This window comes from Arvicanthis niloticus, chromosome 8, assembly GCF_011762505.2.
Source record: "Arvicanthis niloticus isolate mArvNil1 chromosome 8, mArvNil1.pat.X, whole genome shotgun sequence".
Taxonomy (NCBI): domain Eukaryota; kingdom Metazoa; phylum Chordata; class Mammalia; order Rodentia; family Muridae; genus Arvicanthis; species Arvicanthis niloticus.
In genome coordinates this window covers 86,790,535-86,809,973 of record NC_047665.1, presented here as the reverse complement: position 1 = coordinate 86,809,973, position 19,439 = coordinate 86,790,535, and the positions used below count along the sequence as shown (strand labels likewise).

At 48.2% G+C, this 19,439-nt stretch overlaps 1 protein-coding gene and 1 long non-coding RNA gene across 3 annotated transcripts; one reads left to right on the top strand and one right to left on the bottom strand.

Moving 5' to 3' along the window:
- Positions 1-299: 299 nt before the first annotated feature.
- Positions 300-14,784, bottom strand: Ap1m2 (adaptor related protein complex 1 subunit mu 2). Of its 2 annotated transcripts, none has more exons than XM_034510188.3 (12): positions 14,629-14,784; positions 12,399-12,555; positions 12,042-12,109; positions 9,760-9,890; positions 9,523-9,670; positions 9,311-9,437; positions 6,505-6,653; positions 6,336-6,407; positions 3,887-4,045; positions 2,825-2,950; positions 1,279-1,354; positions 300-741 (listed from the first exon to the last, which is right to left on the bottom strand). In XM_034510188.3, exons 1-12 carry the CDS (start codon positions 14,668-14,670, stop codon positions 719-721), a joined length of 1,278 nt encoding a protein of 425 aa, XP_034366079.1. In that variant the 5' UTR covers positions 14,671-14,784; the 3' UTR covers positions 300-718. The 2 variants fall into 2 exon arrangements, with proteins under 2 accessions (XP_034366079.1, XP_034366080.1); XM_034510189.2 differs by having other exon boundaries at positions 6,505-6,647.
- Positions 14,785-14,837: 53 nt separating this feature from the next.
- Positions 14,838-19,297, top strand: LOC143443402 (uncharacterized). Its single transcript, XR_013112359.1, has 2 exons — positions 14,838-15,070; positions 15,698-19,297. It is a non-coding gene; the product is annotated as an uncharacterized LOC143443402 (long non-coding RNA).
- The last annotated feature ends 142 nt before the right edge of the window (positions 19,298-19,439 follow it).

Here is a 19,439-nt window from a genome sequence, read left to right as displayed (position 1 = left end):
AGTGTGGGACAGACCTGGGGCTGCAGTAGCTTTTTAACAAGATGGGAAGGCCACCAGGATTAAGCAGGCCAATGACATACAGATAGATTTTACAGCAGCCACCATGGCTACAGAGGGAATCAGTCAGTGACAGGGACTGAGGGAAGATTGTGGAGGAAGCAGAACAGAAAAGATTGACAAGTAATCAGCAGATGCTCCTACCCAAGCGCCCGGTCATTCCCAGCCCCCAGCATCTTTGGAGGCTCCTACACAAGCACTTACGGTCATTCTCAGTTCCTAGCGGAAAAACCACACTCACAGCCGTTAGACTCATTTTAATGACACCCTAAAACCCAGATGGAGGACCAGTGGCCTCGGCTCAGCAGCTATAAAAGATGGGCCTTAGATCTGCCCAAGGCAGTTCATTGTAAGAAGGCACTCATAGGGGAAGGGGGTATCGTGGGTTAGGCCCTCTTATAGTTCTTCATATAAAATCAGGGTGGGACAGCTCTAAGGGTGAGGAACACAGAGAAACCACCCTAGATGGCTGAAAGAGGTAAAGGGGGTTAGGTATGGGCAGCAAGAATGTGTTAAGTCAGTGCCCTAACCCTGCACACGCGTGCATGTATGTGTGCATGCAAGCCACACACACACACACACACACACACACACACACACACACACAGCTCTTTAAAGTCTGCGGCTGGAATCTGTGAGATGGAAGCCCCACTTCTCGCTTCTAGCTGGTACGAAGTTGATAATCTGCAGGGATAAAAATGAGCAAGGACCATCTGAGAGCTGAGAAAGGGGAAAGCTTCCCAACACTCACAGAACCCATCCTGGGTCCCAACACACAGTCACCCCAGAAACACTTAACAATGCTTATCAGGGCTTATAGGCTTCGGACATGGCTCAAAAGTAGAAGCTGGATGGTAGAACTCCTACTTATCGTGTATAAAGCCCTGGTTTCTAGTCTTACTGTCACACAAAACAGTTTTTCTTAGATCAGGATGGGTTCCGTACAGACACCTCCACCTGGTAAGCCTACCCACACCCAGGCAGCATCTGGAGGTGCCAAGCGTCAACATCTTGCTGGATTTTATTGTCACCCTGGAGTGGGCCAACCACCCAATTTTAAAGATGTATATAAGCTGAAGCCCAAGGAAGCCTGATAAGGACAGGTTTGGTGCTAGACACGTTAAAATTTAGAACTGCCCCAAACACAGCATCAAAGTCCTCTGTCCCCATGCCCTCCACCCCCCCTTAACCACACTGTCCCAGAGAGCCCCGCCACCTTACCGCCACTCTGGGTGATGTAGCGGACCCAGGGCAGGGCCTGGTACCCACTTTTCTCGATGATCTTCATGTAACGGACCTGGAAGAACATAAAGTGGATTGGCCAAGGACAAGGGATGTGGTTCTGAAGTAAGCTCCCTTCCAGAGTCCCCTGGGAGTGCCTGGGGTAAACTCAGAGGCAGAGCCCATGCCTAGCACGTGCCAGTCCCTGGATTTAATCCCCAGTATTGGGGGAGGGGGGTATTGAGAGAGCGAGGTAAACAGAGTCAGAAGGAAAAGCGGTGGCTTATGTCAAGGAAGCGTACAGAACACACTTTAGGATGATGTAAACTGGGAGCCTTGGCATGATATGAGAGAGTAGGGAAAAGGAGCAGACAGGAGAATACAGAAGAGAGTTGGGGTCAAGAGAACAAGGAATACTCTGTGAGTGGGAGAAGGCAGAGGTGAATAGTGACGGGGCGGGAATGGGGTGTGTATGTAGATGTGAGAAGTGGAGAGGGAAAGCTCCAGCCTCAGAACATTAGAGGCAGCATTTCCAGGCAGAAGACAGAGATGAAATGGAGATCCTAGCACAGGGACACATGACTTTCATACCAGTGCTTGGAAATATAGACAGAAGGATGTCATAACTTCAAGTCCATCCTGGATTACAAAGTGAGTTGAGACCAGCCTGGACTTCAGAGTGAGTTCTTGGCTAGCTTGGGTTACAAAATAAAAATGCCTGGTGTGGTGGTGCACACCTCAGATCTCAGCACTTGGAAGCAGAGGCAGGCAGGTCTCTCTGAGTACAATGCTGTCTGGTCTACATAGGAGGCTCCTGATCAGCCTGATTACAGCAAGACCCTGTCTCAAAAACTAAAAGTGGGGCTTGGACTGTTTGATACTGTGTGTCAACTTGACACAAGTTCGACTCATCAGAGAGGAAGGAGCCTTGAGGAAATGCCTCCATGAGATCCAGCTGTAAGGCATCCTCTCAATTAGTGATCAATAGGGGAGGGAGGGCTGAGCCCATTGTAGGTGGTGCCACCCCTGGACTGGTCGTCCTGGGTTCTATAAGAAAGCAGCTTGAGCAAGCCACGGAATGCAAGCCGGAAAGCATCACCCGTCCATGGCCTCTGCATCAGCTCCTGCCATCAGGATCCAGCTCTGCTTGAGTTCCTGCCTGACTTCCTCCAGTGATGTGACTGTGAGTCAAATCAGTCCTCTCCTCCCCAGCTTGCTTTCTGGTCATGGTGTTTTGTCACAGTAATCCTTAGAAAGCCTAAGACAGAGCTGGAGAGATGGCTCAGAAGTTAAGAGCTCTGATTGCTCTTCCAGGGGACCTGGGTTAGAGTACAGCACCCATTCTGTGAACAGAAACCTGTAACCTCAGTTCTAGATCTGAGACCATCTCCTGACCTTCACAGGTAACGTGCACACATGGTACACAGACATATGCAAAACACTTATACACAAAATAAAAGCTCAAATGAATAAATGGGATGTGATCTGAGAGGTGACTTAGCCAAGAGGGAGGAAAGAAGAGTACCGCCCCACCCTTGGTCCTCACCTGGATACCGGAAACAGTAAAGTACGGAATCTCAAACTTGACCCCGATGGGTGGCCGGCCCTCTACCTCCTCAGTTTCCACGCTGGGGAGGCCAAAGTGGGCACGCATCAAGTACTCCTTGCCCCCCTGTGGACACACAGAGGCATCAGACTCTGAGTTATTCCCCTGTCTCTCAGACCACCCTCACTGCAGTGTATCTGTCCATTGCACAGACTTCAAACTCAAGAGTGCTGGTGGAGACCCATAGAAAAAGTCTGTGCTAGTACAAGCAAAGAAGGGTGCTAACCCTTGTTCCTCAGTCTGGAGGAAACACAGACAGACAGACAGACAGACAGACAGACACACACACACACACACGAAGTAACAATAAAATAAAACCACTAGGGCTCCAAGAATATGGGTCATATTTGGTCATTGTGACAGACACACACACACACACACACACACACACACACACACACACACCTTTATTCCCAGTACTTAGGAGGCCGAGGCAAGTAGATTTCTATGATTTCCAGACCAGCCTAGACTACATAGCAAGTTCCAGTCCAGCCATGACTACATAGTGACACCCCGTCTAAAAACCAACAACAAAAAGAATGTAGGCCAACTGTCAGTCCATTTCACAGATGAGCTGAGTCTAGGAAGGAGAAATTAGGAACCAAAGCCATATTCCTGAAGAGAGGAGGTGCTGTTACAGGAGGCCTCAGCTTCCCCACCTTTGATTGGTTTGGTTTGGATTTTTTCTTATGCAGCCTAGGCTAGATTAGAAGTAGTTGTGTAGGCAAGAACAAGTCTGAAGTCTTTATTCTCCTGCCTCCACCTCCCAAATGGGAGAAAGACAGGCATGGGCCACCACATCGAGTATACCAGTCTGGGAGCAGACAGCCTGGGCTTCCCCTTCCACAGCCCTCAAGAACAGCCGTGTGCATGCGTGCAATCCTCACACACCCTCATCATGCCGAGGTTCTCTGGGACACTCCTCTCCTGTCATGCGGCCTAGGCAAGCCCACGACCACTGAAGTCCCTCCCACCCTGGGCCCCACCTTTCCCGGTACTCACAGGAAAGGACTTGATGCTCCAGATGACAACATTCTTCTCAGGCACGTACTTGGCACTGCCCACACTGGTCTTGAAGCGTGGAGAATCTGCATCACTAGGTACGGGCACAGAGATTTCCACGCCATTGGCCACTGACTGCTTCTTAAACTGACCCTTGGCCTGCCAGGAGAGAGCAGGAGGCAAAGAATTCACTCCTGAGCAAGACTGAGTGGAGGATGCTTGTGATCCCAGCTATTTCGGAGGCTGAAGTAGGCAGATCTCAAGTTCAAGGCCAGCCTGAACTATAAACTGCATCATTCAAGGCCACATAGACAACTGAGATCCTTTTTTTTTTTTTTTTTAATTGTGGGGGAAGAGGGCAAAGGGCAAAGGTGTCGATGAAAACAAAGAGGAAACAGAGAGAGGGGAGATCCTTTTTGAAAATACAAAATAAAAAATAAAAACAGATGGGAATCTATCCTAGTGGCAGAGTAAAGGCCTAGCATACAAGAGGTCCTGGTGAGATGGCTCAGCAGGTCCCCACAGTGTAGAGAGAAACAGCTCCTGTACACTGTCCTCTTACCTCCATGCCATGTGCCTTCCCACACACATACACATGTACAAAGTAAACAAAAATAAAACATAACCTGGTGTGGTAGCACATGCCTTTAATCCCAGCATGTGGGAGGGACAGGCAGGCAGATCTCTGAGTTTGAGGACAGCATGGTCTACAGAGCAAGTTTTAGAACAGCCAGGGCTACACAGGAAAACCCTTAAAACCACCCCCCCCCCCCAATAAAATAAAATAAAATAAAATAAAATAAAATTACAATGTAATTACAAAATAAGCAGTAGCCAGGCACAGTGACACATTTCTTTAACCTCACTACTTGAGCAGCAGAGGCAGAGGCAGGCCTATCCACTGAGTTTTTCAAGGCCAGCCTGGTCTACATAGTAAGTTCCAGGATAACCAGATCTACATAGTGAGACCCTGTCTAAAAATAAATAAATAGCTGGGCAGTGGTGGCACATGTCTTTAATCCCAGCACCTGGGAGGCAGAGGCAGATGAATCTTTGAGTTCAAAGCCAGCCTGGTCTACATGGTAAGTTCCAGGACAGAACAGCAAGGGCTACACAAAGAAACCCTTTGGGGGTTGGGGGGAGGGTAAAAAACTGAAAAGATGGTTCATTGGCTAAGAGGACTTGTTACTACTGCAGGGGACGCAGTGTTGGTTGCTGGTACCCACCAGGCAGCTCACAATAATCTATAACTTAGTTCCAGGGGATAGTACAGTCTTTTCTGGCCACCAAGACACATAGGATACACAAACATCTATTCACATAAAATAAAAACAAATCTTAAAGGGCTGGAGAGGTGGCTCAGCACTTAAGAGCACTGACTGCTCTTCCAGAGGACCCAGGTTCAATTCCCAGCAACCACATGACAGCTCACAGCCATTTATAACTATAATTCAGTTCCAGGATTCTGATATCCTCACACAGACATTCATTCAGGCAAAACACAAATGCACATGAAATAAAAATAAATACATTTTTTAAATCTTAAACACATAAATAAGGGCTGAGAATCTGGATATATCTTTAGACCCATCCCTTAGGAGGCAGAGACAGGCTGAATTTGAGGTTTTCCTGGTCAGAGTTCAGACAGGATTACATAGTGAGATCTTGCTTTAAAAGAAAAACAAACAAACAAACAAACAAACAAACAAACAAAAAACCAAAAAAAAAAAAAAAAAAAAAAAAACCAGACAGGCTGGAGAGATGGCTGTGGTTAAGAGCACTGACTACTCTTCCAGAAGACCTGAGTTCAATTCCCAGCAACCACATGGTGGCTCACAACCATCTGTAATGGGATCCGATGTCCTCTTCTGGTGTGTCTGAAGACAGCTGCAGTGTACTCATATACATTAAATAAATATATTTTTAAAAAATCTGGGGCTGGGCGGTGGTGGCACATGCCTTTAATCTCAGCACTTGGGAGGCAGAGGCAGGTGGATTTCTGAGTTCGAGGTCAGCCTGGTCTACAGAGTTACAGAGTGAGTTCCAGGACAGCCAGGGATACACAGAGAAACCCTGTTTCGGACAAAAAAAAAAAAAAAAAAAAAAAAAAAAAAAAAAAAAAAAATCTGGGGAGATAGCTCAGTGAAGAACATTGGCTGTTCTTCTAGAAGATTACAGTTTGAGTCTCAGCACCCATGTGGCAATTCAGAACCAATTCAAAACCATAACTCCAGTTCCAGGGGATCCAATCCCTTCTTCTGCCCTCTGTAGATACTAGACAGGCAAGTCTTGCACATCAACATATATGCAGGCAAAACACCCACACCCACACAAAATTAAGGAAAAAAGGAATTAAAAACAAAGAGAAATCCTGAACACACAGCCAGGAGCCCAGCTAGCCAGAAGCCACCATGGAAGCTGCACTGAGAAAGCCCTCTCCTGGGCTTACCTTCACCATGATCTCCACTCGGCTGTGGGAGAATTTCTCAATGACTGACTCGATCCAGATCAGGGGTTTGACCTGAAGCAGAAGAGAAGGCGGTTCTCACAGATTCCGACATCCACTCTCGGTCTACTGCGTTACCTTCTCCTCTATGTTGGGCTGGGTCATGGCTCACCTGGGTGCTGAGACGGTAGGACATGAGTTCAAAGTCCCCATCCGGGGGTATGAAGGAGATGGTACGGTCGTTGTCAAAGCGTGAAAGCCTCACACACTGGTGGAATTTCACATCTTCCAGCTCCACAGACTTGTTCTTGCTGCCTGAAACTCGGAGTGGAGCAAGAAGAGTGACCTGGAGCTGAGAAGGGGACCCCGCCCCACCATTCCTATGGCCACTACCTTCTCTGGATTTGCAAAAGAGGCAGCCTAGGGCCTGGGCTGAGTGGGGAGATGGAACACAGCCTGGAGTCTGCATCCCACCCTAAACTTCTACTTCCTATGTTTATTTTATTGTATTTTGGGTTTATTTTTCTAAACCTTTGAGTAGGATTTTAGTTTGTTGGTTTCTTTTTTTTTTTTTTCTTTCTTTCTTTCTTTCTTTCTTTCTTTCTTTCTTTCTTTTTTTGGTTTTTCGAGACAGGGTTTCTCTGTGTAGCCCTGGCTGTCCTGGAACTCACTCTGTAGACCAGGCTGGCCTCGAACTCAGAAATCCGCCTGCCTCTGCCTCCCAAGTTCTGGGATTAAAGGTATGTGCCACCACTGCCCGGCTTGTTGGTTTCTAAAACAGTCTCTAACATAGCCTTGGCTATCCAAGAATTCCATGCGTAGACCAGGCTGGTTTCCAACTCACAGAGATCTACTTGTCTTTGGGAGCCACCACACCCAGCACAAATTTTAGTATTTTTAATTAGATGAAGTTTTGTGTGTTTCTGTGTGTATAGGCAGGTGCTGGTGCCCGCTGAGGCCAGATGTTGTCAGATCTCTTGGGGCTAAGGCTGTAAATGGTTGTGAGCCACCTGCTGTAGGTGCTGGGAACTGAACTCAGGTCCTTGGCAGGAACAACAAATGCCCTGAGCCACTGCACTGACTTTTCAGGCCCTGATGTCCCCATTGTGTGCCTGTGTATACTGTGAGTGTGTGTGTGTGTGAGTGTGTGTGTGTGTGTGTGTGTGTGTGTGTGTGTAAAATCTATGGGTTCATGTGTACCTGTGTAAACTAGAGGATGATCAGTGCCTAACTTCTCTAGACAGTGATTTATTTACTTGGTAGGTGGGGCATGCTTACCACAATGTGTTTGGTCAGCTCTCTCTTTCTGCCACCTGAGTCCTGGGGATTGAACTCAGATGGTCAGGCTTGCTGGCAAGTGTTTGCAGCCGCTGAGACACGCCTTTTATTTCAAACACTTTGCTGTGGTATGTCTGATCTGCTTCTCCCCCCACCGTGCAAGGTACCAGATCTCACACCAGACCTGCTGTGTCCTCCAACCTAGCTAGCCTATGAGCTCCGGGAGTTTCTCCTGTCTCTGCCTCCACTAAGCATAGGCGTGCTGAGACTTCATGGAAAGATGGCTCAGTGGTTAGGAGCACTGGCTACTCTTCTAGAGGATCTAGGTTCAGTTCCCAGCAACTCTATGGGGGCTGACAGCTATCTGTAACTCCATCTCAAGGGATCTGACACCACCTCTTCTGGCTTCTGTGGGCACTATGCACACATGATGCAAGTACATACATACATACAGGCAAAATACATACACATAATTAATAAACAAACAATATATATATATGGAGGAAGTGCTGAGGGCTCAGCCACATACCAGCACTCCGGCCTCCCCATGTGTTTAGGGACCTCGCTCAGGGCGCTGTGCTAACAAGCCAAGTGATTTTCTCTCTGGCCCTCTGTCTTATCTTTTGATACAAGGTGTCTCATTCAACCAGAGCTCAGCAACTGGCTAGCCTGGCTGGACAGAACATTCTGTGGCTCCCCTGCATCACTCCCCTAGTGCCACAGTTACAGATAAACGCAACCATGCCTAGCTTTTGTATTTGATTTGTTTTAGGGGACAGGGTTTCACTATGTAACTTAGGCTGTCCTTGAACTTGCTATGTAGATCAGGCTAGCCTCGATCTCACAGAGATCTACTTGCTCTGCCTCTTATGCGCAGGGACTAAAGGAGACCCTATGTCTGCTTTTTATGTGTTCTGGGCATCTGAACTCAGGGCTTCAGGTTCCAAGGACTTTACCGTGTGAATCATGTCTTCTGTTCCTTTTCTCCTCATTTCTGTTTGTACGGGTCTTGCTTTTGTTTCCTGTGTTTTGGTGTGATCTTTTCGGATAGGATCAGATATAGCACTGTTTGGCCTCCACCTGGTTTTTGTTCAGTTTGTTTCTCTCTCTCTCTCTCTCTCTCTCTCTCTCTCTGTGTGTGTGTGTGTGTGTGTGTGTGTGTGTGTGTGTGTGTGTGTACACTTGTATATATGTGTACATGTGTTACAGGACAATCTCAGGTGTCAACCACCCTGTTTTTGGTTGGTTGGTTGTTTTTGTTTCGCCTGAGATAGCATTTTTCCTTTGGCCTGGAATTTGCTGACTGGGCTGGGCTGGCCCCCTGGGAATTCCCATTTGTCTCTGTCACCCTTCTCATAAAGCTTCCACTAACCTAAGGAGAAGATGACCTTGAACTCCTAACCCTTCTGCCTCAGCCTCTAGAGTGCTGAGATGACAGGCAGGGACCACCATGCCGGCCCCTGTGAGATGTTTAAATATTATTAACCTGTCTCTCCACTAGAACGTCAAGGCCAGAGATGGGCTTGGTCTGCAGCCGGCTCATTAACAAAGAAAGCATTTGTTAGTGAACTTTGCTGCTGCCGTGTAATCATTGGAGGGAATGTGAGCACTTATCTCAGGACTGGAAGCTGTCTAGGAGGCCTCCAGTTGCTTCCTAGCCTGTTCCCAGGAAGAGGTGTCCTCCCTCCCCTCAATCTTACGGCCAGTAAGCTCAAAGAGCACTCGGTCATTGAGGCCCAGCCGCAGCTCTGGCATCCCAGACAGAAACACCTTCAGCTTGATGGTGCCCACAATCTCACTGAGCAAGACGCTTCCATTAGCATTGACCTGCAAAGGGGGTTTCCCAACATGGGGTGTCAACAGGTACACAACCCCCTTCTCCTGCCCCCAGGACACGAGGCACAGAACTCACGAGAAGGTTAACGGACTCTATGACATCAATGAAGACCTCGTTCTTTTTGTACTTGATGCCCTCGGAGCGCCACGACACAGCATTGGTGACCGTAGGTGGCACTCGAGACTTGCCCGTCTCCAGCTTGTTGCCCTGTTGTGTGATGTACCTGTTTGGAAGGAGCAGTGAGGGCCACAGCTAACTGCAGAGGCACCTCAGAGGGACTGCCGGCCTCCTGTCCCTCCACCCAGCACTCACTCCTGCAGGATCTTGCTGTCCGTGGTCTGAGGAAAGCCGAAGTCCATGAGCTCGTCCAGCAGCTCGTACACAATGACAAAGTTGTCTCGGATGCTCTCCTCCTCCAGCTCCTTAAAGTACTCGCAGAAGACCTGGGCACGGGTCCCGAGGACAGACACCACTTAAGCGGGGGACACACTCACCAGGCAATAAGCAATTATACACTGCCTACTGTGTGCCTGGACCGAAAACAAAGAGACTGGGCTTCTCTCACACAGAGCAATTTAATGAGGAAAAGAGACAGGACATGGATGTGGAGTGCAGAGTGGGGAGAGGGCAGCGGAAACCTACACCATGAAGACAGCTAGAGGGAGTGTCTAACGGCTTTTCTGGGTGTAGGTACAGCACAGGGGCTGAAGAAAACCAGCATCTCACTTGTAGTAGATCAGGACTCTACCACTGAGCCACAACCCGACCCCTCACTGGGGGATTCTAGACAGAGCCAACGGCTGCACTCCAGACTTTGTTTTTTGAGATGGTCTGGCTGAGGAACCTAGATTGGCCATGAACTTTCCATCCTCTTACTGTAACCTTCAAAGATCTAGAATAAGAGGTCTGGTCTACTTGCTCTCCCTTAAAAAAAAAATGTGTGGAGGCCAAATATGGTAGCTCACGTCTTTAGTCCAAGCACTCAGGAGGCAGATACCAGTGGGTTCAAGGTCAATCTGGTCTACATATCGAGTTCTAAGACAGTCAGGACTAAATAGAGACCTTGTCTTAACAAACAAAAATGAAATAAATGAACAGACAAATAAATAAATAAATGGCTTCTATAGATTGACTACACATGACAGCCTTCATAAAGATGGGTTTTATAAATTGACGAGCTCTTGATATTGGCCTGGGGGAGGGTCCAGTGTGGTTTTGGAGAGGTCACACAGGTAGTGCAAAGGTCACATCTTCTCCAGGCCTGCTGTGCTGATAACAAGTCATGCAGCATAGAAAAACCAACATTTTATTCTGGCCTCTGTGGACACTGCACACATGACCTGCACAGACATACATGCACACAAAACATCCATATATATAAACAAGTAAATAAATATTTAATAAAGTATATATCTTAAATTTTAAAAACAAGTGTACTGTGTATGCGTCATGAATCTTTGTACATCAGTCAGGTGACGGATAGGGCAAGTGACCAGGTACAAATGGCTAGAGTAAGACAGAGGTCACAGACACAACTCTTAAGCATAGAAAAACCAAAATCAAGACAAAATAGACCAAGCAGGTGGATCAGCACATAAAGGAACTTTTTGCCAAACCCGATGACCTAAGTATGATCCTGGGGACTCATGAGCTAAAAGGCTAGTTTCCGTCATAAAAAAATTGTAAATTATCTTCCTGCTGGGCACAGTGGTGCATGCTTTAAATTTCAGCACCTGGAAGTGAGTTCAGGGCTAACCTGGTTTATATACCAAGTTCTAGGCCAGCCAGGACTACAAAGTAAGATACTGCCCCAAAAAAAGAAAGAAAAGAAAAAGAAAAATACCTTCCAGATATATATAAGCCAGTGGTTCTCAACCTTCCTAATGCTACTACCCATTAATACAGTTTCTCCTGTTGTGGTGACCACAACTATAAAATTATTTCCTTGCTACTTTATAACTGTAATTTTGCTACTGTTATGAATTGTAATGTAATATCTGCTATGTTACCTCTGTGAGAAAGCCAATCGACCCCCCCCCAGAGGGGTCACAGCCCCCAGGTTGAGAAACACCGATTAAAGTGTTTCATGTATACCTGAAACACAAATACATTTTTTTCAAGTCTTTGGTCCTATCCCTAGAATACTTCACAATACATACGCAAAGGTTCTGACATCTGGAGCACTTCCAGTGCCAAGCACACGGATGCTTCACCTGCATCTCCTAGGAAGGGAAGATGTCCTCTCTGACATTCGAACCTTGCTCTGCTGAAACCCTTTAGCCTAGCTCTATTCACACCGTAAAGCCTTTCTGTCTCTGGTATCTTCTGTTGGGGACACTTCCTCTGTGTTACTTCAACTCTTTTTCTTCCCCTCCCTTTACAATAGCACCCTGTCACATTCACAGACACAGAAACAAGGGATTTCCTGAAGGCCACACAGCAGAGAAGAGGGATTAGACCCCAAACCCTGTAGCTCAGATCTGGGTGACAGAGGTGTGGGGAGGCTTTAATGGAGATGGTCAGAAGACAGCACCGGACAGGGGTGAACATAACAGACAGACAGACCAGCTAGCCAATGAGAGGCCAGTACCTACCTCCACAGTCTTGTACAGAAAGGAGTACACCAGAGAGGCGTTGGCATTCTTCAGCGTTGTGGCCACCACTGGTTCAGTAAGGTTAAGGAAAAGCGCCATTTTTTGAGGGAGTGGTGTCACATGCCCCCTGCTATCCATCCCCATCCCATTTCTACTGCCCCTTACCCCAGGCACAACCCCAGTTAAGTAAGGCACATGTACTGTGCAAATCGCACTCTCAGGTCACTGCCCTCTGGATCGGGTTCGTGGCACTCGTGGCACTCGTGGCACTCGTGACACTCGTGGCACTCGTGGCACTCGTGGCACTCGTGGCACTCGTGGCACTTGTGGCACACGTGACCAGCATGGGGTGGATGCGGTAGAGGTTGCTGTGTTTGATCCACAAGAAGTGCACTCGGCCGTGGCTCAGCAGTGGGGCCAGCACACCCTCCTCCTCACGCTGCATAAGCAGCGGCATGAAGTGGTCAATCTCCGTCATGGGCACATCTCCTTTGTAGTTTCGGCTAATCAGAGGCTGAGGGGAGGTAGACAGGACTCATTTACCAGGCGCAGACCTAGGGCCTCAGGGTGCTACTTCTCTTCTAGATTCCCGTTTTTCCCATACACGCTGGCCTCTTTTTTGTTTTACGGAGGGGATGATACCTCATGGATGGTAGGCTGGCCTTGAACCCAGATGTAACAGAGGACTCCTGATCCTCCTGCTTCTGCCCTGGCTAGAGCTACTATTACAAACTCTCTGCTGAGTAAGTCACCCGCCCATCTTTCCTTTTCTTATTAATTTAGGCACTTTTTCTATGAAACCCCAGCTGGTCTCAACTTCTCAATCCTCCTGCCTTAGTTTCTAGTGTGCAGAATTTCAGGTGTTTGCCACCATGTCATGCTCCGTGTGTAATTCCCAGACTTATCTGAGGAGCCTCTGTATGCCTCCGTCTTCTTGCATGTTATGTGAATACTCAATACCCACAGCTAAAAGTATTCTGAGTGCATGCTGAACCCCACCAACTTTCTGCTACTGAGTGTTATGCTGGGGATGGCCTTGGGAGATAGAGGCAGGAGGATCAGAAACCCAAGGCCATCTTCAGCCACATAGTAAGTTCAAAGCCAACCTAAACTATGAGATTCTGCCAAGACAAATAATAATAAAAATAAAATCAAAAGTAAAGAAAATGGGGCAGTAGAAGACTATCCTACCACACATGACAGCCTTCAGACATCAATCAACAAGCCTGGATGTGCCGAGCCTCACCTTACCAAGGGCCTGTCATCAGAGCTACCTGGAAGCTGAGAGCAAAGGCTAGCAAGTTCAAAGCCTAGCAAGGTTCCAGAGTGAGTCTGAAGCCAGCTTGGGTAATTCAACCAGATACCATTTCAAAATAAAAATGCAGAGGGGGGGTCCTTGAGAGAACTCAGTGGTTCTCAGTGGCTGAAGGGTCTCACTGCCAAGCCTGATAGCCTGAGGGTCAACCCTGGCGTGTGTGTGTGTGTGTGTGTGTGTGTGTGTGCGCGTGTGTGATACACACAGAGTAAATAAATAAGTGTAATTTTTAAAAAGTATGAAGAGGATTAGGATGTAACTTAGTGGCATTGTGCTGGCTTAGCTTGGGTCCAACCCCTGCTCTGAGGAGGACCATGAGGAGGCAGCTTTGCTGAGACAGGTGTCTTTGTCTCCACGTTCCAGACTGAAGAAGTTGAGGTTTTAAACTATATCCACAAAAAGCACAGAAGTGGAACTGAACCTCCCCTCCAGAGCTGTTCTTGTTCAAGGTTATTTTATATCTTTGGTTTGTCTTGCTATTGTAGCCCAGGCTGGCCTTGCCCTTCTAAGCTCAGGTCATCCCTCTGACTCAGCTTTCAGAGTAGCTAGGATGACAGACAGGTGCACGGTAGAACACCTGCCCACCTTGTCATTACTGTTCGCTTTTTACAGGCACTATCGTTTTCTGTGCCTGTGGTGTGTGGGAGTGTGTGGTCTCAGGGCAGCTGTGCAGGTTGTCTTCATTCCCCCTCACTTGGGTTTGGGGCTTACACTCAGCTCACCTGGCACACCTTGTTGAGCCTGTTCTGGTTTTGAGGCAGTGAGTGTGTCACGTAGCTCAGGCCTGATTCAAACTCCTTTGATTTCCTGATCCCTCTGCCTCTACCTCCCAAGTGCTGGAATTCTGGCTGTTTATGCAGTCCGCTGGGATCATACCTAGGTCTGTGCTAGCCCAGCAGGCTGACAACTGAGACACACGACCCGTCTGTCATTACATTACAGGGATCTTGTCATCTCTACCGCTGTGATTGCCACTGGAGAAGGGACAGGCGGTTTGCAAGGCTAGGGTGATGGCCTTCTACTCCAGAGACTTACACTTGGCGCACTTATTGAGCTCCAGGATTGCAGAAGGACTGTGCTCACTGGTTCAGGGCGCTCAGGTTGGGGGTATCTTTCTTATTCTCATTTTACAAACACGGGAAACGATGCTCAGAGGGGTGAAGCCCCTCGCCACAGACACTGGCTGGAGAGGGAGGGTCCCCAGCTCCCGGTCCTGCGCCCTAGGTGCGCGGGCTCGCCCGGTGTACCTCGATCCCTCGCCCTCTGCCTCACCTTGCCCTTGACGTCCAGAATGAAGACTGCCGAGGCCGACATGGTGGCAGCCGGTGAAGCCTGGAGGCGAGAGCGAGCTGCAGAGGCGGCAGCGCTGCTGCTTCCTTCTTCCTGCGGAAGCGCCTTCGCCCAGGTGAGTCGCCAGGTGAGCGCGTCTTAAAGGGGAGGCCGCCAGGTGAATGCGTCTTAAAGGGGAGGCCCGCCAGGTGAGCGGCACGGTCGGTCGGCAGCAAATGCCAAGGCTGCTACAGGAGCTGGAAACGGCAGAACGTGAAATGCGACTGCTGCCCGGTGTCAAGTGTCTTTGCGGGGATCAGGAATGCCTGGGTGGATAGTGAGACCCCAGGACATTTATTCATTGATCCTTCTACTCACCCGCCGCCCCAGTCGCCCACCGTTTATACGTACGTCTATTCATTCACCTTCTCATCCTCCTACCCAGGTATGCATCCGCACTCCGCCTCCACTCACCTGTCCATCCATACATCACCCCTTCCCACATACATATACACATTCACAGCAACCTATTAACCCACCCATACCTACAGGTATCCACCCACCAGGGCGTCCGTCTGTTTGTGTGTCTATGTAGCTTGTTCTGTCACCCACACATACCAGTCTCAACCTGTTTCTATGTGGGACTATGTGCCCACCACTAGATGAGAAGTAATGTTAATCCTTCTCACACTACACATTTTACTACTTTCTGTTATTATTGTTGTTGTTAACTGTTTGTTTGTTTGTTTGTTTCAAAACAAGGGTTCTCTGTGTAGCCGTAGCTGTCCTTGAACTCGCTCACTCCGTAGACCAGGCTGACTTTGAGTCCACCTGTGTCTGCCTCTCGAGTACTGGGATTGAAAGGCGCCACCACGCTTGGCCTGTGTTGTTTTTTGTTTGGTTGGTTTTGTTTATTGTTTTTTGTTTTGTTTTGTTTCAGCCTTACAAGCTCTGTGATTACTGTCACGAGCCACCATGCCTGACTTTGTTGTTTTCTAATTTCATTCATTTCTTAATAGCCCAGGCTACGCTTAAACTCAAGATCATTCTGTCTTTACTTTCCCATTGCTAGGATACCGTTTTGAGGAGGGTGGTGGAAAAATATATAACAAACCTCACCCTAGCCAGCTGCAAGGCGCTCCGCTGTGGAAGAAACGTTTTCTGCGTGTCCGCCAGGGGGCGACAGAGCACGTTTGGGCATCGGTGCCGCCTCCGACTTTTATCAGACCTGGAATCCAGATGCAGCTTTGAGAATCTGCCCACGGGAATTGTCCTTAAGCAGAGGCAGGGGACCTGCCTGTATGAAGAATTTATCAGTCACCATCCTGGAGGAAGCCCAGCACAGTCAGTCAGTCTCAGGGCCACACAGCTGGGTTATCAACCCACTATTCTCTTGTTCTGGTTGTTTTTCCGGTTCTAGGGGATGGAATGCCCACCTTTGCCGGTGCCAGGCAAGCACTGTGCCTGGTTACACTCCCAGCCCTTAATGTTTTAGTCTAGGACCTCCAAGTATAGCACAGGCTAACCTTAAATTCCCAACTCTTCCATCTAACCCTGCCTAGTAGTTGCACCATCTTGGCTTGGGCTTCCTAGAAGAAATGCTACAGATAACCAACCACACTACGCCCTTTTTAAAAGACCCATTTAGCCCAGGCTTTCATATATAGCCCTGGATAACCCTTTGAGGGAACCAGGGAGCTGCTGTTATCTTCGCTTGGCAAGATGGGGAGCCTGAAGTTTGGCTCTAACAGGTAAAGTTATCCAATAGTTTTGTTTGTCTGGTTGTTATTATTGTTATTATATAGTCCCAGACAGCCTGGAAATCGTTATCCTCCTGCCGAGTGGTAGGAGTGCTGAGGGAATCACAGGGATGCTCTATCATCCCCAGTTTGTGTGGTGCTGGAGCTAGAACCCAGGCGCTCTTGCATGGTAGACCCATGATCTACCAAGTGAGCTCCAGCCCTAAGCTTTGAGCTTGGCTCCACTGATAGGCTCATAGGAGAGGGGTCCCTCCTAAGCATCAGCAGACTCAGGGCAGCCTGGGCTCACCCTTTGGGAGTGGGATAGGCAGATCCCTGGGACTCCCCTGCTTGCAAGGACACTGTGACATACATACACAATTACGCACACGCAAACACAAGCTTGAGTTCACACACATGTCTCAAAACACAAGGTGAAGAGCCTGTGGAGCCAGGCGGGCAGCACAAGCTTTTAACCCCAGCATTCTCCAGATAGAAACAGGCAGATCGCCACAGCCAGTGCCAGGTCAGCCAGGCCTGCATACTGTCACCTTGACTAAAAACAAAACAGAACTCAAAATAAGGTGGAGGGGCCAGTGAAACTGCTCAAAGGTTCTTGCTTCAGCACCCCGACCTACTCTCCAGGTCCCTCAGGACCAATGGAAGAGAAACGACTCCTGTAGGTGGTCCTCAAACTCTTGCACACATACACAAAAAAGAAATCAAATTTAATTTTAAAGAAAGGTGGCTGGCTCCTGAGGAGGGAGTGTGTCTGGAGTCGTCCTCAGGCCTCCAGACTTGAATGTGTAGAGCACAAATCCAGCAACACTCTCCTGAGACCTGAGATGCATTCACATGGTAAATGCAACCAAGAAGCCTGGGCCCAGCACCCTGGAATCTGAAACTCAAGGCCTATTTAGCTAAAATATTCATGAGACCAAGAGACCAAGGTGGAGGCAGAGAACAGACTAGCACTGTCTTGTCTCAGCCAGCCAAGCCCAGTCTGGTTTAGCCCGGCCCACTCTGGCTCGGCAGCCACCACCATCCCCCAGAGGTGGTGGCTTTGTCCCAGTTTGTCCTAAATATCTTGTCCTCCTCCTCCCCTGTTCCCCACTTCAGCTTCTACTTTAACGGCCTCCTTCCTTCTCCTCCCTCTAAAGAAATCTGTCTAACTCAGTGGTCACGGCCCAACCTCCCTCTCACCTATGGCTCCCAACCCAGCCATCGAATTCCTGCTGACCTAACACCCAGGGTTTCACTCCAAAGGGCCCTAGGCTTTGTGATCTCCCTCCTCTTCCTGGCCCTGACCCCTCATTGCAAAACTCTCACCAAATTTACTTTCTTCCTGTCATTCTTTCTCTGTGGAGAGATCCCTCTCACTTCCCACTTTGTGCCCAGGACAGAACCCTCTTCTGGGTTTTCCTGTGCCCGCCGGCACCTTCACAACTGGCTTGTAACCTTGGTGTTTGTTTATTTGTTTTGTTTTGAGTCAAGTTTTCTCTGTGTAGCCTTGGCTTCTTACTCAGTAGACCAGGCTGGCCTTGAATTTAGAGATCCACCTGCTTCTGCGTCCTAAGTGCTGGGATTAAAGGTGCTCCTCCTAGCACTTGGGAGGCAGAGGCAGAGTTCTGAGTTCGAGGCCAGCCTGGTCTACAGAGTGAGTTCCAGGACAGCCAGGGTAACACAGAGAAACCCTGTCTCGAAAAACCAAAAAAAAAAAAAAAAAAAAAAAAAAAGGTGTGTGCTCCACCACCACCCTGCTTGTTAATGTTTTTGAGATGGGGTGCTCATACACCCCAGTCTGGCCTTGAACTGCTTGCTGATTCCCTGTTTCTACCTCCTGGAGGTTGGGAAGACAACCTGCCAGGCTATGTATGCTTGTACCGTGTATTTTAGTATCTATTTTAAAGCATTTACCTTTTTTCATTTATTTACTTATTTAGTGTGTGGGGGAGGGGAGAGAGTGTTGGGGCACCACCTGTGCCAGGGCTCAGCAGTGGAGGTCAGAGAGCAACTTGAGAGACTTGGTCCTCTCCTTCCAACTCGTGGGGCTCAGGAATCAAACTCTGGCCATCAGGTTTGGCTGCAAGTTCCTCTCTTTACTGATTGGGCCCCACCTCACCCCTATTTTAAGACTTTTACCATAAAGGAATGAGGAGAACACGTGGTGGACGGAGTGCTATCTGTGTGAGCCTGAGAGCCTGGGTTTGGATCCCTAGCACCCACAGAAAAAGACAGACAGTAGAGACATGGTGGATTCCTGGATATCTGGACAGCCAGTATAGCTAAACTGGTGAGTTCAAGTTTCAGGTAGAGACTCAAAAATCAGTGCAAGAAGCTGTTCTAAACGCTGCCCCAAAGTACTTGTTACTGTTTTAAGACAGAGTCTTTCGACTCTGGAGAGATGGCTCAGTGGTCAAGAGCACCAACTGCTCTTCCAGAGGTCTTGAGTTCAATTCCCAGCATCCACATGGTGGCTCACAACCATCTGTAATGTGGTCTGATACCCTCTTCTGTGTGTCTGAAGAGAGCAATGGTGGTGTACTTATATGCATTAAATAAGTTTTGAAAAAATAGAAAAAAAAAGACAGGATTTTCTTTATAACTCTGGCTATCCTGAAATTCATTATATAGACTAGGGTAGCCTTGAACTTACAGAGATCTGCTTACCTCTCTCTGCTGAGTGCTGGGATTAAAGTTGTACTCTTGAGGCTGGAGAGATGGCTCAGCAGGAAAGAGCACTGCCTGCTCTTCCAAAGGTCCTGAGTTCAATTCCCAGCAACCACATGGTGGCTCACAATCATCTGTGATACAATCTGATGCCCTCTTCTGGTGTGTTTTCTGACAGTGTATTCATACACATAAAATAAATAAAGAAAAATGTCTTTAAAAAAGTTGTACTCTCAACAAAAATAAAATAAATCTTTTTACAACGCCTTGTTTGCATCTGTACTACCGGGTTTCCTATCTCTCTGAAAACCATTACTTGTTCCTGTCTTTTATGTACAAGTGTATGCACACATGTGATGTCTTCCCAAGCTCAGTTCCTCCTCATCTGTCCCCTCCCTCAGTGCC

Bases quoted from the DNA above. Each gene is read 5' to 3' on its own strand.
- Ap1m2 (XM_034510188.3), bottom strand. From the start codon at position 14,670: ATGTCGGCCTCGGCAGTCTTCATTCTGGACGTCAAGGGCAAG. The intron at 12,556-14,628 runs GTGAGGCAGAGG...ACCTCCCCTCAG, and splicing joins TTCTGGACGTCAAGGGCAAG to CCTCTGATTAGCCGAAACTA. The intron at 742-1,278 runs GTAAGGTGGCGG...TTATCCCTGCAG, and splicing joins CTACATCACCCAGAGTGGCG to ATTATCAACTTCGTACCAGC.